The sequence below is a fragment of the Dermochelys coriacea genome, chromosome 1 (assembly GCF_009764565.3).
Source record: "Dermochelys coriacea isolate rDerCor1 chromosome 1, rDerCor1.pri.v4, whole genome shotgun sequence".
Lineage (NCBI taxonomy): Eukaryota > Metazoa > Chordata > Testudines > Dermochelyidae > Dermochelys > Dermochelys coriacea.
The window spans coordinates 265,106,629-265,126,311 of record NC_050068.2 but is presented as its reverse complement, the minus strand read 5'-3'; the positions used below and the strand labels follow the sequence as shown (position 1 = coordinate 265,126,311).

Genomic DNA, 19,683 nt, shown 5'->3' with positions numbered 1-19,683 from the left:
CTGCCCCAGCTGGGCTCCCTCAGGACCCACTTGCCTGGAGGGGCCCAGTCAGGCCCCCCACACTATCTCTCCCGAACTTGCCGAGACTAGCTAGGCTTCTGAACCAGTCCTGGGCAGCTCAGCTCCAGGGAGACAGGAGGAGCCCCACAGGTGGTGGGATGCAGATACTGCCCGGTGCCGGAGGTGCATTGGGGTCTGGCCAGGGGGCAGAGAGAAGTTGGCGGGTGGGGCCAGGGGATGAAGAGGAGCCCTCGGTGGTCCGGCCAAGAGGAGCAAGTGGTGGGCGGGGTGGGGGGAGCCAGCGGGCTGGCGGGGTCTCAGGGCACAGTGCAAGCAGAGCTGGGGCCCCTTCTGAGCATGGGCCCGGCTCCATGGCGCCACCAGCACCATTGTAAACCTGGCACTGCTCCAGACCCCTCTTGAAAGCATTTATGTTTCATCTAGATGCCCTAGAGGGGCAGGACTCCATCTCAGATACTCTTATGACTCTTACAGGGTCACTTGCAGTATTGTTGTAGCTCTGTCGGTCCCAGGACATTAGAGAGACAAGGTGGGTGAGGTCATACCTTCTATTGGAAGTTGGTCCAATTACCTCACCGCCATGTCTTACCAGGTCATCTTTCATATGCAATATTGTTGTAGCTATGTTGGTCCTAGGATATTAGATAACCCAAGAAACTGGATTCTGTTGGTCCAATAAAAGATATTACCTCACACACCTTGTCTCTCTAGGCTCATCTTTTTGCATTTCCCTTTCATCCTTCAATGCTGTGCATCTCCTCTTTTTTTTCATCCTGCCCAAACCTATGTAGTTGCCTCTTGTTCCTTCTTCCTAATCTTCAACTCACTGTTCCTTCTGCCTCCTGTTGCTGCCACATCCTCCCCATTTCCTGTGTATATACATGCTTTGGGACACCCAAAACCACCAAACACAGAGTGACGTGCCCATTTTTGAAAACTGGGCTCTGGAGGGATCACTTCCTCTTCTCCTTGCCATGCAGCGGTCTCTTTCGTAGGCATTTAATAGTGTACAAACAACATCTTAGGACAGGAACTATCAAATGTCATATCTATTTGACACTTCAGAGGGAATTTAGGCAGACAGAATGTAACTGTCCAAATTGCAATTTGGCCAGGATACTGAGGCTAATTCTCTTTCAAAAAGCATTGTGGGATATTCAGGTGGTATATATAGGCCTAGTTGTACTGTCTGACCCCAGAAATTTAGCTTTGGTTTTATACCTTATTTGAATGATGCCACTTCCTGCAGCGACATGCCTCTAGCTTCATTCTGGGGCATTATTTCAAATCAGTCTTGATTTGGATGAAAGCAATCCCTTAATGTGCCACCAAGACCATATTCTGAAACAACTGGGCACAGTGCTGCTTAGTTTGAGATTGGAACAGATCAGATTACTAACCTTCATTTCCTCCTTCTGCCTTCTCTGCTCAGCTTCCCCCTGCCCAGCATTGCACAGTGGATCCTTCCATATGATTTTGTCTGGAAGGAGTTCCTGAGCAGGTCAGAGGAATAGGTGAAGAGTGATGTGGTGAGTTACTTCCACGCAAGCCAATGTGCCAAGCTCGCCATTTCCAGTTTTACCATTTTTCACTTGTCTCACAGAAAGAAAACTGCCTCTGTGGGGACCTCAGCATACCAGAGACTAAACTGAAATCATCTTATTTGAGCTGAGGCAGGATTTGATTAAATTCAGATTGTCAGAGGTGTAAGATTGTTTCATTAGCAAAAATGGCTAATGGCCCTTCATCAGCTGCACCACGTCATGACACGATGGTTCTTTCCAATTGCCTCTCTTCCATGCAGCTGGAATTGCTTTCTCGCTCAACACTAAACTATGGGATGTTTGTAATTAAGCTTTTTTTCCCTTTTCTTTAAAAGTAGCATTAGGAGCTCCATAAAGTCATCTGGAAGTTCCATGAGCCTTTGGACTGAGTTGGATGTGCACATGGCTGCCAGGACCGGATATCTATTGGTGCAAATGCGAAGCTTTGTGTTGGAGCTGGGACACAGGAATGTAAAAGTTTGAGAGACTCTGGCCAGAGTCCTGATCTCTCCAGATGGTCACAGGATATAAACTGCAGCTGGGAGGCAAGTTCCAGAACCCTCCTAGAGAAGCTCTGAGGCTGCAGAATTGTGTTAGACAAAAAGGAGAAGATGAGGAAACTTCTGGTGCTGCTACTCCTGACCCTGGCCCTGGCAGTCTCCTGTTATTGTGAAAGAGGTAAGGGGACACAGCATTTATCTCACCTGGAGTGTTCTCTGAGTGTATTATTGAACACTTAAAACCTGAGAAGACTGCCTGCTCAGGAGGATACCTGGTTGGGGCTAGGCAGTATACAATGGGCTACTGAACTGGCAAGGTGCTATATTATATAGGTAACAAATAAGAATGGGTTTGGGGGTCTCCAGCCTAATCCCTAATAGACATTTGCCTCCACTAGGACACAAACTACTGCACAATTGGGCATGACTGGCAATCTCAGAAATCCAGTTTAGGATTTAGGTGAATTAGCAAAGCTGGGTCCTCAGTTTTGGACAAATGGATTTCGCTGCAAGTCAGAATTGAGAGGAATTAGCTAACTGCATGGACAATGGGGAAGGCTATGTTATATCTGCCAACACTGGAAAGTTGTACAGTACCCAGAGACATCTGAGAAGAAAAATAAAGCTACACTTTTTTAAATTCCATTGAAATATGTTGGACTGGGAGAGTTTTTGAAGGCACAATGAAAAAAATGGCAGTGATACTGTTAAAAAATATATGGTTATAGGATATAAACTGCAGCTGGGAGGCAAGCTCCAGAACCCTCTTAAATAGGAAATAGCTGAAATCACCATAGAGGGGTGAGTTGCACAGCTGGAGGGGGGTGGGAGACCTAGATCTGAAATAGCAAGTGTGCAGCCTCTCTCTACTTTGACAGAATGGACAGGGATGCTGAGACAGGAAGGGTAGAAAGCTTGCCCTGTACTATGCCAGTTCTTGTCAGTGTTAAATTCCTCAGTGTTAAAGATGACCCTGTAAATTAAATTTGCTCTCACAGGCATCAGATTGGTGAGAAATTAGTTAATATTTTGCAATACAGTTTTTAATCTTTGATTGTTTTCCCCTCAGAGAGCTTCTCTCCTTCATTCCTGGACAGTCTGCTCTAAAGCAGCTATTTTATACTAGTCTGTTCATTAGTCTGGGTCTAATCCTTTATCAGTTTCCATGTGGAGTGCAAAATACAGATTGGCTCCACAAACCTAGAGATTTCCAGAAGGCTCTTTCTACAGCAGACAGCATGTTGCCCTCTGACATTTCGTAAGGAGCCATTGTCTCCTGGTGTAGGTGGCACAGTTTGGATAAAACGGGAACTGGCCAATACCTTTGCCAAAACTCACAGTTGAATTCCTGAATCTTTCTAAGGTTAAAAAGCATTAAGTTAAAGACTCCCCATTCCCTCTCATCTGCAACCTTCTCCTCAGAGGAGGAGGTGAAGGGGGTATCAACATGGTCACTACTTTCTGTCTCCCTTACTACGATCCTTCATCTGCCTGCCTCACCTGCTGGTAGTGTCTAGTACAGGAGGCTGGGGGTCAAATGTCCTAGTGTCTATTCTCTGCTGTGTTACCTTAGGCAAATCACTTACCTCTCTGTGCCTCAGTTTTTCCAGCTGTAATATGGGGATTATAGTGCTTACCTAAGTCACAAGGTAATTGGGAGAATTAACTAGTTAGTGTTTGGCGATCACCTGGAGATCCTCAGATGAAAAACACTGGAACTATTAATCACATTATTACTAAGACTCTGAGGGCTGCTGCTCTGCTGGGTTCTCTATGGCTAAGGGCTGGGGAATCAATGCAGAGTGGCAGTCAGTGCTCTAGACTCACATGAACTTCAAATGAGCACAGCACTGGGGGACAGGTGCATGGGGAGTACTGGGGCAGGATAATCATGATGAGGCTGCCTGGGGAGCTCTGAGTAAAGATGGGGGTGGTGTGAAGACTGCTCATCTCCTCTAGGGGCAGAGGGAAGGGGATGGGGTAGAAGAAAGTTGGCCAGGTTAAATTCCCCCGCCTGCCTTTGGTGGCAGGTTTGCACGGTTGAGAAGAGGAGCTGGGGACTGCTTGGGGGTAGAGTTCATTTGGAACACAGTGAATGAGACATCTACCAGTTTCCCCTTTCTCTTCACTGTGGTGAATGTGACACCGCAAAACTGCTGGTTAGCTCTCAGACACTGCTAGGTAACGGCCAGATTCTGATGCCCATGCTCAAGCTGAGTAAGACCTTACTCTGCAAATCAGACCCATTGAAGTCAATGGTACTACTTAAGTAAGGTGTATTTAACATGAGCCTGAGAGTCACAAGCTGAACCTAAATGACTTAGGTCAAACTCGGATAACCAGACTCATGCTGAATAGCACCTTTCTCCACAAAAAGTCTGCAGGGTCTGATCAGACAACAAATGCGTCTTGCTAATGTAAATGCACATGGTGCTTTGGAAAAAAAACAACAAAAAAACCCACAACCCTCTCCTCAAACAGTTTACAATCTAGCAATTAATCAACATATTTATTTTCCTAAATCTTCTTTGTCCCCTTAAATACACTTCTAATACAACAGCAGATGGGATTTGCTAGGGGTGGAAGAGCGATATGTGAAGAACTAGAGCAGAGCCTATGTGGTTTGGAGTGGCAAACAGAGTATGGGTTCCATGAGCCCCCAGTAAGATCAGAGGGAATTCCCCTTGGGTGATTGCAGGGACCATCGAAGGTTAGAATTAAGAATGACTTTGGTATATACAGTGGGTTCTTATGTTCTTATGTCCCTAGCCTCTGGTTGCCAGAAGCTGGGAATGGGCGACAGGGGATGGATCCCTTGATGATTACCTGTTCTCTTAATTCCCTCTGGGGCACCTGGCATTGGTCGCTGTCGGAAGACAGAATACTGGGCTAGATGGACCTTTGGTCTGACCCAGTATGGCTGTTCTTATGTTCCTCTTTAGATGACTGGAAAGCTGGTGTGGTGACACAAACACAGACATTACATTCTTCCCTGTACCTCAGTTCTGGTCTACAATGTTCCAGAGGGCAGGACTATTCCTAAGTATTTTAATACCTGCCTCCTCTTCACATTCTGTCAAAGACCCTCAGCTCCTCAGAGAGAATAAAGAAAACACCGTAGTGGAGAAGAAGGAGATATGGTGCCATCCAGGCTGTGTCTACACTAGGCATTTTGGGCAAAATTTCCCATTATTTCTACCACCACTGAAGTTCTTTTGATAGTATCTCTAATGTAGACAGGCTTCCCATCTTGGCATTTTTATCACTATGTCATCTTGCTCCAAGCAAGCTGAAATGACACTATGTGTATGTCTACACTAGAACTGGAGACATGATTCCAGCACCGGTGAACATACCTGTGCTAACGCTGATCGGCAGGAATGGCTAGCCATCCTGAGTATGTACCTGTGTTCTTGGACAGGATCTTACTTGGAGGGATAGCCCCGCCAGCTGCTCACACTGCTGCAGCCACACTTCTGTTTGTAGTGCACGGGGCTCAATCAGAGTTAGTTCAAGTATATCTTTGTGAGCTGGAATTTACACCTTCCCGCTCTCATGTAGAGATACCCTATAAACTCTGGTGACACTGATTGAGCTGAACCAGTATTAGCAATGGTGGGAAATTTTTGCCCCAAACTTCTAGTGCAGACAAGGCCCTACTGGGGGCAGAGAGATAAAAATTCCTGATGCGGGAAGGGAAATGGTGTTGCCCAATAAGGGAGGGAGATACAGTCATCCAATGGGGGCCAAGGACTGGAGTCACATGTTTGGTTCCTGCATGGTATCCCCTGACTCCTATTCTTTGATTTCCAGATTCAAAGGACTCCTTGGAATCACACGGTGTTGAAAGTGAGTATCTTGCTATGACTTTCCCCCATCTTTAAACTAGGAATTGGGGGGAGATGGATGGGAGATGTCCAGAAAATCTCCACGCCAGATTTTAGCATTGAGAGGGAAGAAGATGAAGTAAGAAAGGATACAGACATGGGTAGGAGAATGTATATAAGGAGCGAGGGCGGTGTGGATACTAGTCTAATAGGTTATACTGGCTGTAGAATGACTGTGCCTAATAGGGTACAAAATGTGAGCGAGGCCAAACAGCAAAAATTAAGATGTTTATACACCAATGCGAGGAGTCTAGGTAACAAAATGGAGGAACTAGAGCTACTGGTGCAGGAAGTGAAACCAGATATTATAGGGATAACAGAAACATGGTGGAATAGTAGTCATGACTGGACTACAGGTATTGAAGGGTATGTGCTGTTTAGGAAAGACAGAAACAAAGGTAAAGGGGGTGGAGTAGCATTGTATATCAACGATGAGTTAGAATGTAAAGAAATAAGAAGCGATGCAATGGATAAGACAGAGTCTGTCTGGGCAAAAATTACATTGGGGAAGAAAACTAGTAAGCCTCTCCTGCGATAGTGCTTGGGGTGTGCTATAGACCTCCGGGATCTAATTTGGTTATGGATAGAGCCCTTTTTAATGTCTTTAATAAAGTAAATACTAATGGAAACTGCGTGATCATGGGAGACTTTAACTTCCCAGATATAGACTGGAGGACCAGTGCTAGTAATAATAATAGGGCTCAGATTTTCCTAGATGCGATAGCTGATGGATTCCTTCATCAAGTAGTTGCTGAACCGACTAGAGGGGATGCCATTTTAGATTTAATTTTGGGAGTAGCGAGGACCTCATAGAAGAAATGGTTGTAGGGGACAATCTTGGCTCAAGTGATCATGAGCTAATTCAGTTCAAACTAAATGGAAGGATTAACAAAAATAAATCTGCAACTAGGGTTTTTGATTTCAAAAGGGCTGACTTTCAAAAATTAAGGCAATTAGTTAGGGAAGTGGATTGGACTGAAGAACTTATGGATCTAAAGGCAGTTGAGGCCTAGGATTACTTTAAATCAAAACTGCAGAAGCTATCGGAAGCCTGTATCCCAAGAAAGGGGAAAAAATTCATAGGAAGGAGTTGTAGACCACGCTGGATGAGCAAGCATCTTAGAGAGGTGATTATGAAGAAGCAGAAAGCATACAGGGAGTGGAAGATGGGAGGGATCAGCAAGGAAAGCTACCTAATTGAGGTCAGAAGATGTAGGGATAAAGTCAGAGAGGCTAAAAGTCGAGTAGAGTTGGACCTTGCAAAGGGAATTAAAACCAATAGTAAAAGGTTCTATAGCCATATAAATAAAAAGAAAACTAAGAAGGAAGAAGTGGGGCCGCTTAACACTGAGGATGGGCGGAGGTTAAAGATAATCTAGGCATGGCCCAATATCTAAACAAATACTTTGCCTCAGTCTTTAATAAGGCTAAAGAGGATCTTGGGGGATAATGGTAGCATGACAAATGGGAAGGAGGATATAGAGGTAGATATTACCATATCAGAGGTAGAAGCGAAACTGAAACAGCTTAATGGGACTAAATCGGGGGGCCCAGATAATCTTCATCCAAGAATATTAAAGGAATTGGCACCTGAAATTGCAAGCCCATTAGCAAGAATTTTTAATGAATCTGTAAACTCAGGAATAGTACCGAATGATTGGAGAATTGCTAATATAGTTCCTATTTTTAAGAAAGGAAAAAAAAGTGATCCAGGTAACTACAGGCCAGTTAGTTTGACATCTGTAGTATGCAAGGTCCTGGAAAAAATTTTGAAGGAGGAAATTAGTTAAGGACATTGAAGTCAATTGGTAAATGGGACAAAATACAACATGGTTTTACAAAAGGTAGATCGTGCCAAACCAACCTAATCTCCTTTTTTGAAAAAGTAACAGATTTTTTAGATAAAGGAAATGCAGTGGATCTAATTTACCTAGATTTCAGTAAGGCATTTGATACCGTGCCACATGGGGAATTATTAGTTAAATTGGAGAAGATGAGGATCAATATGAACATCAGAAGGTGGATAAGGAATTGGTTAAAGGGGAGACTGCAACGGGTCCTACTGAAAGGCGAACTGTCAGGTTGGAGGGAGGTTACCAGTGGAGTTCCTCAGGGATCGGTTTTGGGACCAATCTTATTTAATCTTTTTGTTACTGACCTTGGCACAAAAAGTGGGAGTGTGCTAATAAAGTTTGCAGATGATACAAAGCTGGGAGGTATTGCCAATTCGGAGAAGGATCGGGATATTATACAGGAGGATCTGGATGACCTTGTAAACTGGAGTAATAGTAATAGGATGAAATTTAATAGTGAGAAGTGTAAGGTTATGCATTTAGGGATTAATAACAAGAATTTTAGTTATAAGTTGGGGACGCATCAATTAGAAGTAACGGAAGAGGAGAAGGACCTTGGAGTATTGGTTGATCATAGGATGACTATGAGCTGCCAATGTGATATGGCTGTGAAAAAAGCTAATGCGGTTTTGGAATGCATCAGGAGAGGCATTTCCAGTAGGGATAAGGAGGTTTTAGTACCGTTATACAAGGCACTGGTGAGACCTCACCTAGAATACTGTGTGCAGTTCTGGTCTCCCATGTTTAAAAAGGATGAATTCAAACTGGAGCAGGTACAGAGAAGGGCTACTAGGATGATCCGAGGAATGGAAAACTTGTCTTATGAAAGGAGACTTAAGGAGCTTGGCTTGTTTAGCCTAACTAAAAGAAGGTTGAGGGGAGATATAATTGCTCTCTATAAATATATCAGAGGGATAAATATAGGAGAGGGAGAGGAATTATTTAAGCTCAGCACCAATGTGGACACAAGAACAAATGGGTATAAACTGGCCACCAGGAAGTTTAGACTTGAAATCAGACGAAGGTTTTTAACCATCAGAGGAGTGAAGTTTTGGAATAACCTTCCAAGGGAAGCAGTGGGGGCAAAAGATCTATCTGGTTTTAAGCTTCTACTCGATAAGTTTATGGAGGAGATGGTATGATGGGATAATGGGATTTTGGTAAGTAATTGATCTTTAAATATTCAGGGTAAATAGGCCAAATCCCCTGAGATGGGATATTAGATGGATGGGATCTGATTTACTATAGAAAATTCTTTCCTGGGTATCTGGCTGGTGAATCTTGCCCATGTGCTCAGGGTTTGGCTGATTGCCATGTTTTGGGTCGGGAGGGAGTTTTCCTCCAGGGCAGATTGGAGAGGCCCTGGAGGTTTTTCTTGCCTTCCTCTGTAGCATGGGGCATGGTTTACTGGAGGGAGGCTTCTCTGCTCCTTGAAGTTTTGAACCATGATTTGAGGACTTCACTAGCTCAGACATGGGTGAGGTTTTTCATAGGAGTGGTGGGTGACATTCTGTGGCCTGCGCTGTGCAGGAGGTCGGACTAGATGATCAGAGTGGTCCCTTCTGACCTTAGTATCTATGAATCTATGAATCTATGAATCTCTGCATGTGTCTCAAGCCCTGCATCTGCCTTCATCTTTCCCATTATCAGGATTAGGGAATGAGTGAGATGCTTATGGAATCCTCTTGTTTCTTTCTCCTTCCTTGTCCAACACTGAGATCTATAGCAGCTGTCATCATGAGTCCTCCCGCCTCAGCAGAACACCCGTGACAACTAAAGGTCCAATTTTCACATGGCCTGATGGAACTGAAGATCCTGCAAACAGTAGGAAGCAGGCAGCAGTGACATGAGCAGGCTGAGGTTTTCAACTCTCAGATAAACCAGGACATGAGGCAGGACAGTCAACAATCATGTTGTCCTGGGAGCTACATGGGGATTAGGGTGTGAGCTAGCTGAAGTAATAGCAGAACAGAGGGATACCCATAATTGATGTCACAGAACGGCAGGGCTCCTCTGTTGGCTGGAGTTAGAAACATGCAGGAGTTGGAAACATGCACCAAGCTGCTCAGTTAGTAGTTCTGCTGACTTGCTGAGGCAAGAGAGGCTTATTAGGGCCACTGGGATATAAGGGAGATGGAATGACAAAGAGAGCTAGGGTTTGGGACAGAGGTCCCTTCAGGGAAAACCTAAGAACAGTCAAGTGTTGGGAGAAAGTTTAGGCTGAGCTTTATGTTGTATCACTGTAATTTCAACTAGCAGAAAAAGGGCAAGTTTGGACTATGTACTGACTGCATATTCTGTTCAGTTCAGGGTGGGACCTGAGTTTAGGGTCTGAAATGTTCCCCTGTCCCTCACTCTGCAGCCTGGCTCACAGTTTTCCTAATGGATTTCTATCCCCTGGCTCTCTTATCCCCCTCTGTCCCATAGGTCGAGGGACAAATTGCTGCTGGGGATCATTAAAGCTGGAATTTCCCAGAGAACCAATCAAAACATGGGGGGAGAGGAGGGAAGAGAGAGAGAGAGAGAAACATCTTTACAAGGGAGGTTGTAATTGCTGGAACTTTTTATAGTGAAGGTTTATTTGTAGGTGGTATTTCAGACCTGACCTGAGCTCAGCTTGCCAGTTGGTCCCCAGAGATAACCCCTTCTCTGCCCATGAGCTGGGCTCTCTCACTGGCCAACTAATCTGGCATCAGAAAGAACATTTGGCTGGCAGTTGAAAGCCTGAGTTAAGGAGATGAGCTGATCTGGGAATGGTACAACCTCTATGTGGGAAGAGCCTGGCAGCCATCTCGGAATAGTCCCCAAACACAGGTATCCAAAACTCTCCATGAGTGCTCAGTGTGCCGGGGAAAGAGGTGCAGGGTCCTCTGCCCTCTCAAGAATCTCTACACATAGCACCAGGATCCCTCTGTGCGGAGATTACCGGCATATTTCCCTGTTGGGAATAGTCTGAAAATCTTTCCTAGCACTCTGCACACATGGGCACCAATATTCATAAGCACAGCCTTCTTACAGTCACTTAAAGGTATTCTGGCTGCGTGGACACCAGTGTCTCAGCAGGCAACAGTCAGTGACACAACCTCCACTGCCTTCAGTCACCTTGGGGTGCTCTGCAGACATTGGTACCAAGGCTTCACTGTGCAATGGCCAGTGGGACAGTCCATATGAGGTTGGGTCAGATTGTATAGAAGAAGGCAAAACTCTAAGGTCATCAGGATTGGAGAGAGAGGGAACCATGTCCCTGCAGATTTGGGGCTTGAGTCTCTTCTCCTACTGCACCTGTGACTCCACTGACTGCAATAGCTTTGCTCCAGATTTACATCAGGGTAAGTGACAAGAGAATCATGCTCCTGGAGTCATGGCCAAGGGGGAACTTGGCTCTGAGACCAAGCAGATTGGAGTGGAGGGGGAGATAGGGAGGCAGAACTGTGGAGGTTGGGGTAGGTAGATGTGCACTGGGAAGTAGGGTGGGGAGGGACTGTGATGAGGGATAGCAGATGTTCCATCTCCAGAGGACATTCTAGTATTTGGTCTAAAGGAGGGCAGCCCCAAAGCTCTAATCCATTGTTCTATTTTCCCATGGCAGGTGTCAAGGTAAAAAGAGAAACAGCCAATGCCTTTGTGAGGAGGCAGAAGAGGTCCTACCCCTATTATGAAAGGTAAAATCTTCCCTGACTCACCTGCTGGGCTCAGGACTGAACTGTGTATGGATTATTTCAGAGAGGGATAGGAAGGCAGTGGGATCTGGCAAGGAATTTGATTCATGTCTGGGATAACATCCTCACACAAGAAGCAGAAAAAAGAGGATGCTGGAGATACTTGCTGGAAACAAGTGGTCTATTCTTCCTTAAAGGGCTATAAATATCCCCTAAGGAGTCTCTGACAGACATTGAGTGATCATAGTCAGCTTTACATCACCTCCGGTAAGAGCCCCCAGCACAAGGGCATACCAGGTGCGTTGCTTAGAGTATTTCAGGAAGGGGGGTACTTGGCTAGCATTCCTAGGCTGCTGGTAATTCTGACTAATTGAACTGCCCTTAGGGGCCAGGGAGAATGGGGTGCAAGTTAGAGGCTGCTCTAGCCTGCATCAGAGACCAAAGCAACCCGCTGCACAGGGCGCACTGAGGAGGTTTCATCTTTGCCTTCAGTTCCTGCACTGAGCTCAGTTCTGCTGCAGGGATGAGGTCAGATCAGACTGGCTTTTCATTCTGACTAGGCCCAGATGCTACAGCAAGCAGACCTTTTTTTTTTTTTACAGCATTCCTGGAGGCAGGGACTCAGAACTTTGGCTGACTGACACAAGAACATGCTTCACATACATCCTGGGAGAGGTCACCAAGCTACATCTCACAGAGGCCCTGAGGGATAAGACATTTCTAGTTGAGCATCGTTGGATGGTAGTTAAAGGCTTGGGTTTAATCCCCAGTTAGTAAAGCTTCTGAAAGGATAACTAAGGTTCCTGGGGTAAAGTCCCAGCGTGTAGACCCAACCCACTCCCCTGGAACAATAACCAGGGAGCCTGGGTTCTATCTTTAGCTGTTAGAGCCTTATGGACAAGATGGGGAATTGGCTTCAATCCCCAACTGATAGAGCTCCCTCCCACCCCTGGACATTAATCAAAGGGACTAGGTTCTAACCCTTTGTAGGTAAATATCATATTCACTATAAGGGAGTCCATCTCTAGGGAATGCTGGGTAATCATTCTCCCTGAGTTCAGCAGGTGGCATAGGAGTCTGATGAGTCATGAGTGGTATTTGTCTCTTTGTCTACTGCAGGTACTATGAATTGTACAAGTCCCCAGTGGAGCTGAGGAAGGAACAGTGTGAAAACTATGCCCCCTGTGACTACCTGTCCGAATATGTGGGATTTTATGCTGCATATCAGCGTTACTTTGGGAGATTCTGAAGAAGAGACTGTCCCTTCCTTCATCTGGCTAGGGTTCAGTCGGACCTCCATAAAGACTGGGGTAGTGGAAGGAAGGGAAGGAAGGAAAAGGGAGAGGTAGATTGGGCCCACTTCAATTCTGCTCAGCACTGATGAGAGCACAATGGCAAAATTTACCCCATATATCCATTTTTCCAGTCCGAGACTGCTGAACACTAGTTGTGATCCTTCTACCAAAGGCATTCCCCCCTGTGGCCTCCCATGGTATTTTGAGCTTCTTCAGAGAAAGGAAGGTGAGGAAAATCTATCTTATATGCTTCCCACAGAAGTTCCAGAGCAAGTTTAGAAAGAATAGATTCTTCTGAAGAAACTCAAAATATGACAAAGGGTGGCAGCAAGATCTTTTGTGCTCCCTCCCCTGTCAAAAAAATACAAGATGAGGGGTGAATAATATGAGCAATACAAGTGTGTGTGTGTGTGTGTGTGTGTGTGTGGAACAGTGATCCTTATGCACTCATTGGAAAGGGAGGGGTCCTGATGCTTCCTGTTGTGATTGGGGGAAAGTCCAGCAGTTTGCCACGATCAGGTTCCAGAATGGGATGATCAGCCCAAGTATATGTTTGTGACAACGCATGAGCCACTAAAGGTTTGGTAAAAAGAAAAGGAGGACTTGTGGCACCTTAGAGACTAACAAATTTATTTGAGCATAAGCTTTCATGAGCTACAGCTCACTTCATCGGATGCATTCAGTGGAAAATACAGTGGGGAGATTTATAAAGGTTTGCTGGTTCCATTCAACTAAGCACCTTGATTTTTATATACTTCACTGAGCTTCTTGGACCTGCAAAATTGGGGTGGAAATCTCTGGTACTTCTGATACACCCTGTTTCTGGTTAGGCTGAAAATACCCAAACAAACAGCTGTTCCTCAGAATTAGTTCAGCACTTATGTTTCTGGTCCTGGCTGAAACAACAACAACAACAAAAAATATGCAGGCAGCTGTAAAAATAAAACAAAGTTAATTGAACTTTTATGAATCTTCAACAAAAAAAAAGGGTCAGTTCAGGGTTGGGTTGAAGTTGGGTCAGTGCCAGGTTTATCCCAATTGGTTTGCCGATCCCCAATATGTATCTTCCCTCTTTGCAAATTCATGCAGGTATCTTTTTATGAGTGTTATGCATTATCAACTTTCTGAAATTTCACCTGTACCATCATATATTCTGTTCTGTAAGGGAGATGTCAGGCTCTCCAGAGGGGCAGGTGTCTGCTCAGCAGCAAAATTCACATGGTGGCTGGTGGCTATAATAAACGCTGGTTATGTAAAGCAGGTTTGTGTTTTGCTTCTCTCTGTTCATGTGTCCAGCATCCAGTGGGGAGTGAGAGGTGGTGAGATTCAACTGAGGTGGAAGAGAGGTCTGGAAGATAAAGCGCTCTCTCTCTGTAGCAAAGGTGGGTACTGAATAGGAAAAACAACATTGGCCTGATTCTCCTCTCACTTATCCCAGTGTTAATCAGGAGTAATTACATTGAAATCAATTAAGTGATACCTGCATAAGACTGGTTTCAGAGTAGCAGCCGTGTTAGTCTGTATTTGCAAAAAGAAAAGGAGTACTTGTGGCCCCTTAGAGACTAACAAATTTATTAGAGCATAAGCTTTCGTGAGCTACAGCTCACTTCATCGGATGCATTTGGTGGAAAAAACAGAGGAGAGATTTATATACACACACACACAGAGAACATGAAACTATGTTCTCTGTGTGTGTGTATATAAATCTCTCCTCTGTTTTTTCCACCAAATGCATCCGATGAAGTGAGCTGTAGCTCACAAAAGTTTATGCTCTAATAAATTTGTTAGTCTCTAAGGTGCCACAAGTACTCCTTTTCTTTCTGCATAAGACTGTGTCAGGGAAAGGTGGATCCTACTCTACCATTAGTTAAATTCTTCCTTCCCCTGGAGAGACCGTCTTCATACTGGGATAAGAGGTGAACCCAGTCCCCATGTTCATGTAGAAATAGACTTAATTCTCACTGACTCTAATGGGAATCCCAACTCTTCCCCTGGAGGTATGTACTCTTTTGGGAAGAGAAATAAATGTTTTTCCTTCTCTGAGAGTCTCACTCCAACTGTAAAGAGAAAGAGATGTGGGTCTGAATGAAATGCCTGCCCCTCTTGGCTCTGAAGTTGAGAGAAGGGCTACAGGCCCCAGATAACTACCTTGTATTGTACCATGTGGGTGAGAAGGTACTAGGCCTTTCAGTCTGCATAGTGTAGGTATATATTTGAGCTGGGTGACTGGAGCTCCTCCAAAGACACAGGCCCATTGTTCCCTCTACAAGTGGAACACTACCCAATTTGGGGACAGCGTGTGTTTGTGAGTACACCTGTAACAAACTGAAATAACGATGTACTGCTGATATGGGCATCCTAGCAAGCTCATAGAGATGGTGTGAACCTTATGGTGCTTGTATGGTTTGGGATGGGCTTTGTTTAGGGCAGGCATGCATCGCTGAGTGTGGAGGGTAAAGTATGCACAGAGGGGACTCATAGTGGCACAAACTGCTTATAGTTTTGCAGCCCTGTCTCATCATTACATATCCTCTGCTGCCACCTAACGGACATTTCATTTCACTCAGTGAAAGAGCATGTGGCACCACTAAAGCATTTTACATTTTCAGAGCTCTGCATGAACCCTGCACTCCAAACGTTGGCTAATCTCCCATTATCGTCATGCTAAAATATACGTAGAAGCAAAGGCCTAAGGGTTCAGTGGGAAGGGATAAATGGCTAGTGGGCATGATATGCACAGTCAGATTTGTGAACTGACGCCAACTCTGAAATTATAACCTAGATACATGTGGGATTTATCTCCTGATTAGGAGTTCTTGTGGCACCTTAGAGACTAACAAATTTATTTGAGCATAAGCTTTCGTGAGCTACAGCTCACTTCATTGGATGCATTCATTGAAAAATACAGTGGGGAGGTTTATATACATAGAGAACATGAAACAATGGGTGTTACCATACACACTGTAAAGAGAAAAGGAGTACTTCTGGCATCTTAGAGACTAACAAATTTATTTGAGCATAAGCTTTCGTGAGCTACAGCTCACTTCATCGGATGCATTTGGTGGAAAATACAGAGGGGAGATTTATATACAGACACAGAGAACATGAAACAATGGGTTTTATCATACACATCGTAAGGAGAGTGATCACTTAAGATGAGCCATCACCAGCAGCAGTGGGGGGAAAGGAGGAAAACCTTTCATGGTGACAAGCAAGGTAGGCTATTTCCAGCAGTTAACAAGAACATCTGAGGAACAGTGCGGAAGGGGTTGGGGGGTGGGGGAGAAATAACATGGGGAAATAGTTTTACTTTGTGTAATGACTCATCCATTCCCAGTCTCTATTCAAGCCTAAGTTAATTGTATCCAGTTTGCAAATTAATTCCAATTCAGCAGTCTCTCGTTGGAGTCTGTTTTTGAAGCTTTTTTGTTGAAGGATAGCCACTCTTAGGTCTGTGATCGAGTGACCAGAGAGATTGAAGTGTTCTCCAACTGGTTCTTGAATGTTATAATTCTTGACGTCTGATTTGTGTCCATTTCTTCTTTTATGTAGAGACTGTCCAGTTTGACCAATGTACATGGCAGAGGGACATTCCTGGCACATGATGGCATAAATCACATAGGTAGATGTGCAAGTGAACGAACCTCTGATGGTATGGCTGATGTGATTAGGCCCTATGATAGTGTCCCCTGAATAGATATGTTGACACAGCTGGCAACAGGCTTTGTTGCAAGGATAGGTTCCTGGGTTAGTGGTTCTGTTGTGTGGTGTGCGGTTGCTGGTGAGTATTTGCTTCAGGTTGGGGGGCTGTCTGTAAGCAAGGATTGGCCTGTCTCCCAAGATCTGTGAGAGTGATGGGTCATCCTTCAGGATAGGTTGTAGATCCTTGATGATGCGTTGGAGAGGTTTTAGTTGGGGCTGAAGGTGATGGCTGTGGCGTTCTGTTATTTTCTTCGTTGGGCCTGTCCTGTAGTAGGTGACTTCTGGGTACTCTCCTGATACTCTATGTCAATCTGTTTTTTCACTTCAGCAGGTGGGTACTGTAGTTGTAAGAATGCTTGATAGAGATCTTGTAGGTGTTTGTCTCTGTCTGAGGGCTTGAAAAAAATGTGGTTGTATCGTAGAGCTTGGCTGTAGACAATGGATCGTGTGGTATGGTCTGGATGAAAGCTGGAGGCATGTAGGTAGGAATAGCGGTCAGTAGGTTTCCGGTATAGGGTGGTGGTTATGTGACCATCGCTTATTAGTGTCCAGGAAGTGGATCTCTTGTGTGGACTGGTCCAGGCTGAGGTTGATGGAGGGATGGAAATTGTTGAAATCATGGTGGCATTCCTCCAGGGCTTCTTTTCCATGGGTCCAGATGATGAAGATGTCATCAATGTAGTGCAAGTAGAGTAGGGGCATTAGGGGACGAGAGCTGAGGAAGCGTTGTTCTAAGTCAGCCATAAAAATGTTGGCATACTGTGGGGCCATGCGGGTACCCATAGTAGTGCCGCTGATTTGAAGGTATACATTGTCTCCAAATGTGAAATAGTTATGGGTGAGGACAAAGTCATGAAGTTCAGCCACCAGGTTTGCCATGACATTATTGGGGATACTGTTCCTGATGGCTTGTAGTCCATCTTTGTGTGGAATATTGGTGTAGAGGGCTTCTACATCCATAGTGGCCAGGATGGTGTTTTCAGGAAGATCACTGATAGATTGTAGTTTCCTCAGGAAGTCAGTGGTGTCTTGAAGATAGCTGGGAGTGCTGGTAGCGAAGGGCCTGAGGAGGGAGTCTACATTGCCAGACAATCCTGATGTCAGGGTGCCAATGCCTGAGATGATGGGGCGTCCAGGATTTCCAGGTTTATGCATCTTGGGTAGCAGATAGAATACCCCAGGTTAGGGTTCCAGGGGTGTGTCTGTGCGGATTTGTTCTTGTGCTTTTTCAGGGAGTTTCTTGAGCAAATGCTGTAGTTTCTTTTGGTAACCCTCAGTGGATCAGAGGGTAATGACTTGTAGAAAGTGGTGTTGGAGAGCTGCCTAGCAGCCTCTTGTTCAAACTCCGACCTATTCATGATGATGACCGCACCTCCTTTGTCAGCCTTTTTGATTATGATGTCAGAGTTGTTTCTGAGTCTGTGGATGGCATTGTGTTCTGCATGGCTGAGGTTATGGGGCAAGTGATGCTGCTTTTCCACAATTTCAGCCCATGCACATCGGCGGAAGCACTCTGTGTAGAAGTCCAGTCTGTTGTTTCGACCTTCAGGAGAAGTCCACCCAGAATCCTTCTTTTTGTAGTCTTGGTAGGATTAGTTAAACAGTGTCTGCACTAGGCATAAGCAGACTAAGCAATTGCTTAGGGCCCTGAGCAGCTCGGGGGGGGGGGGGTGAGGGGTGAGGGGAGGCTCTTCACTTTTTTAGTATGTGTTGTGTGTGGGAGGGGGAAAAATATTCCTGCTTAGAGCCCCCAAATAGGCTAGCTCTGCCAAAATTCAAATACCCAACAACAGTGTTTCTCAACCATTTTTATACCAGGACTCTTTTCAGTCTAGCTGGGATCTAGTCAGGATTGATTAGTCTAATCTAATTAGCAATTTGGGAAGGGCCAGGGCCTTGACATATGCTTGTGATCCTTCCAAAGGGGACATGATCTGAAGGCTGAGACCTCATGCTTTAAAAAATAGGGACAGAGATGACTGGACAGTTCAAAGAATTAGAAGGAGGTTGTCTGCCTTTATTACCTTGTCCTCTGAGGCACAATGTGACATCAGCACAAGGGTGCAAATGCCTTTACATCACTGACCTGTCATGACCCAGCATTATAACATTCTGAGGCGGTGTCATAATATAAGGATATCATGCCAACCCTGATTATATTTCAGAACCAATGATGCCTATGTGATCTATGTGGTGGCACAGGGACACTGTTCCCTCTAAGCTGTGCGCGTCTGCGCACACACACAGATTCTAAACCCCACACACACAGCGAAACACCACACACACAACAATTTGCACAGAAGAATTTTTTGCGCACATGGCCTGTCAAAAATTAGAGGGAACATTGACAGGGACCTGTTCTTTCAGATGAACCAAACCACAAACACCCCTGTGTACCTGACCGGCTAGTCAGAGCATCATCCTTGACTTTCCATCCATAATCCCATCTCACCCCAGTGCCATCAAACTGTGCTAGTGATTGAATCTCCTGTCTCCCTTCCCCTGCAACACATAGAACAAGAGCCAAAGAACAGTTCTCTCTATGTAGAGCAATCATTAAAGCCCACAGAGCATGATAAGCGAATGGGAGGACTCACTACAGCCTAATGGGTGGGAGGTCGCAAAGAGGTGGGAAGCCGCTGATGCAGGAGGATTAGTGTAGATTGCTGAATGGGGCCCAGCATATGCAGCTTTTATAGAATCATAGACTTTAAGGTCAGAAGGGAAAATTCCTTCCCGACCCCAAATATGGTGATCGGCTAAACGCCAGCCAGACACCCAGGAAAGAATTTGCTGTGGTAACTCAGATCCCACCCCATCTAACATCCCATCACAGGCCATTGGTCATATCTACTGCTAATAGTTGAAGATCAATTAATTGCCAAAATTGGGCTATCCGATCATACCATCCCTTCCATAAACTTATCAAGCTTAGTCTTGAAGCCAGATATGTCTTTTGCCCCCACTGCTTGCCTTGGAAGGCTGTTCCAGAACTTCACTCCTCTGGTCTAATTTGGTCTAATTTCAAGTCTAAACTTCCTGATGGCCAGTTTATATCCATTTGTTCTTGTGTCCACATTGGTACTGAGCTTAAATACCAAAGGACCTGCAAAAACTTTGGGCCATCCCTGTTCAGGTCTGTTTCTGTGTTGTGCAAGCTGCTTCTTAAAAGGTATGGGGCAGCCTCTCCCCCCAAACCAGGACTGCTCCTCAAGATGAGCT

At 45.1% G+C, this 19,683-nt stretch overlaps 1 protein-coding gene across 1 annotated transcript; it reads left to right on the top strand.

Moving 5' to 3' along the window:
* The first annotated feature begins 1,530 nt into the window (after positions 1-1,530).
* LOC119850058 (matrix Gla protein-like) lies at positions 1,531-14,016 on the top strand. Its single transcript, XM_038387744.2, has 4 exons — positions 1,531-2,243; positions 5,879-5,914; positions 11,395-11,467; positions 12,584-14,016. The coding sequence occupies exons 1-4, from the start codon at positions 2,177-2,179 to the stop codon at positions 12,711-12,713; spliced, it is 306 nt and encodes a 101-aa protein (XP_038243672.1). The 5' UTR covers positions 1,531-2,176; the 3' UTR covers positions 12,714-14,016.
* The last annotated feature ends 5,667 nt before the right edge of the window (positions 14,017-19,683 follow it).

Excerpts from the sequence above, each read along its gene's own strand:
- LOC119850058 (XM_038387744.2), top strand. The coding sequence starts at position 2,177 with ATGAGGAAACTTCTGGTGCTGCTACTCCTGACCCTGGCCCTGGCAGTC. Across the intron at positions 2,244-5,878 it reads CTCCTGTTATTGTGAAAGAG|ATTCAAAGGACTCCTTGGAA; the intron begins GTAAGGGGACAC and ends TTTGATTTCCAG. Across the intron at positions 11,468-12,583 it reads TCCTACCCCTATTATGAAAG|GTACTATGAATTGTACAAGT; the intron begins GTAAAATCTTCC and ends TGTCTACTGCAG.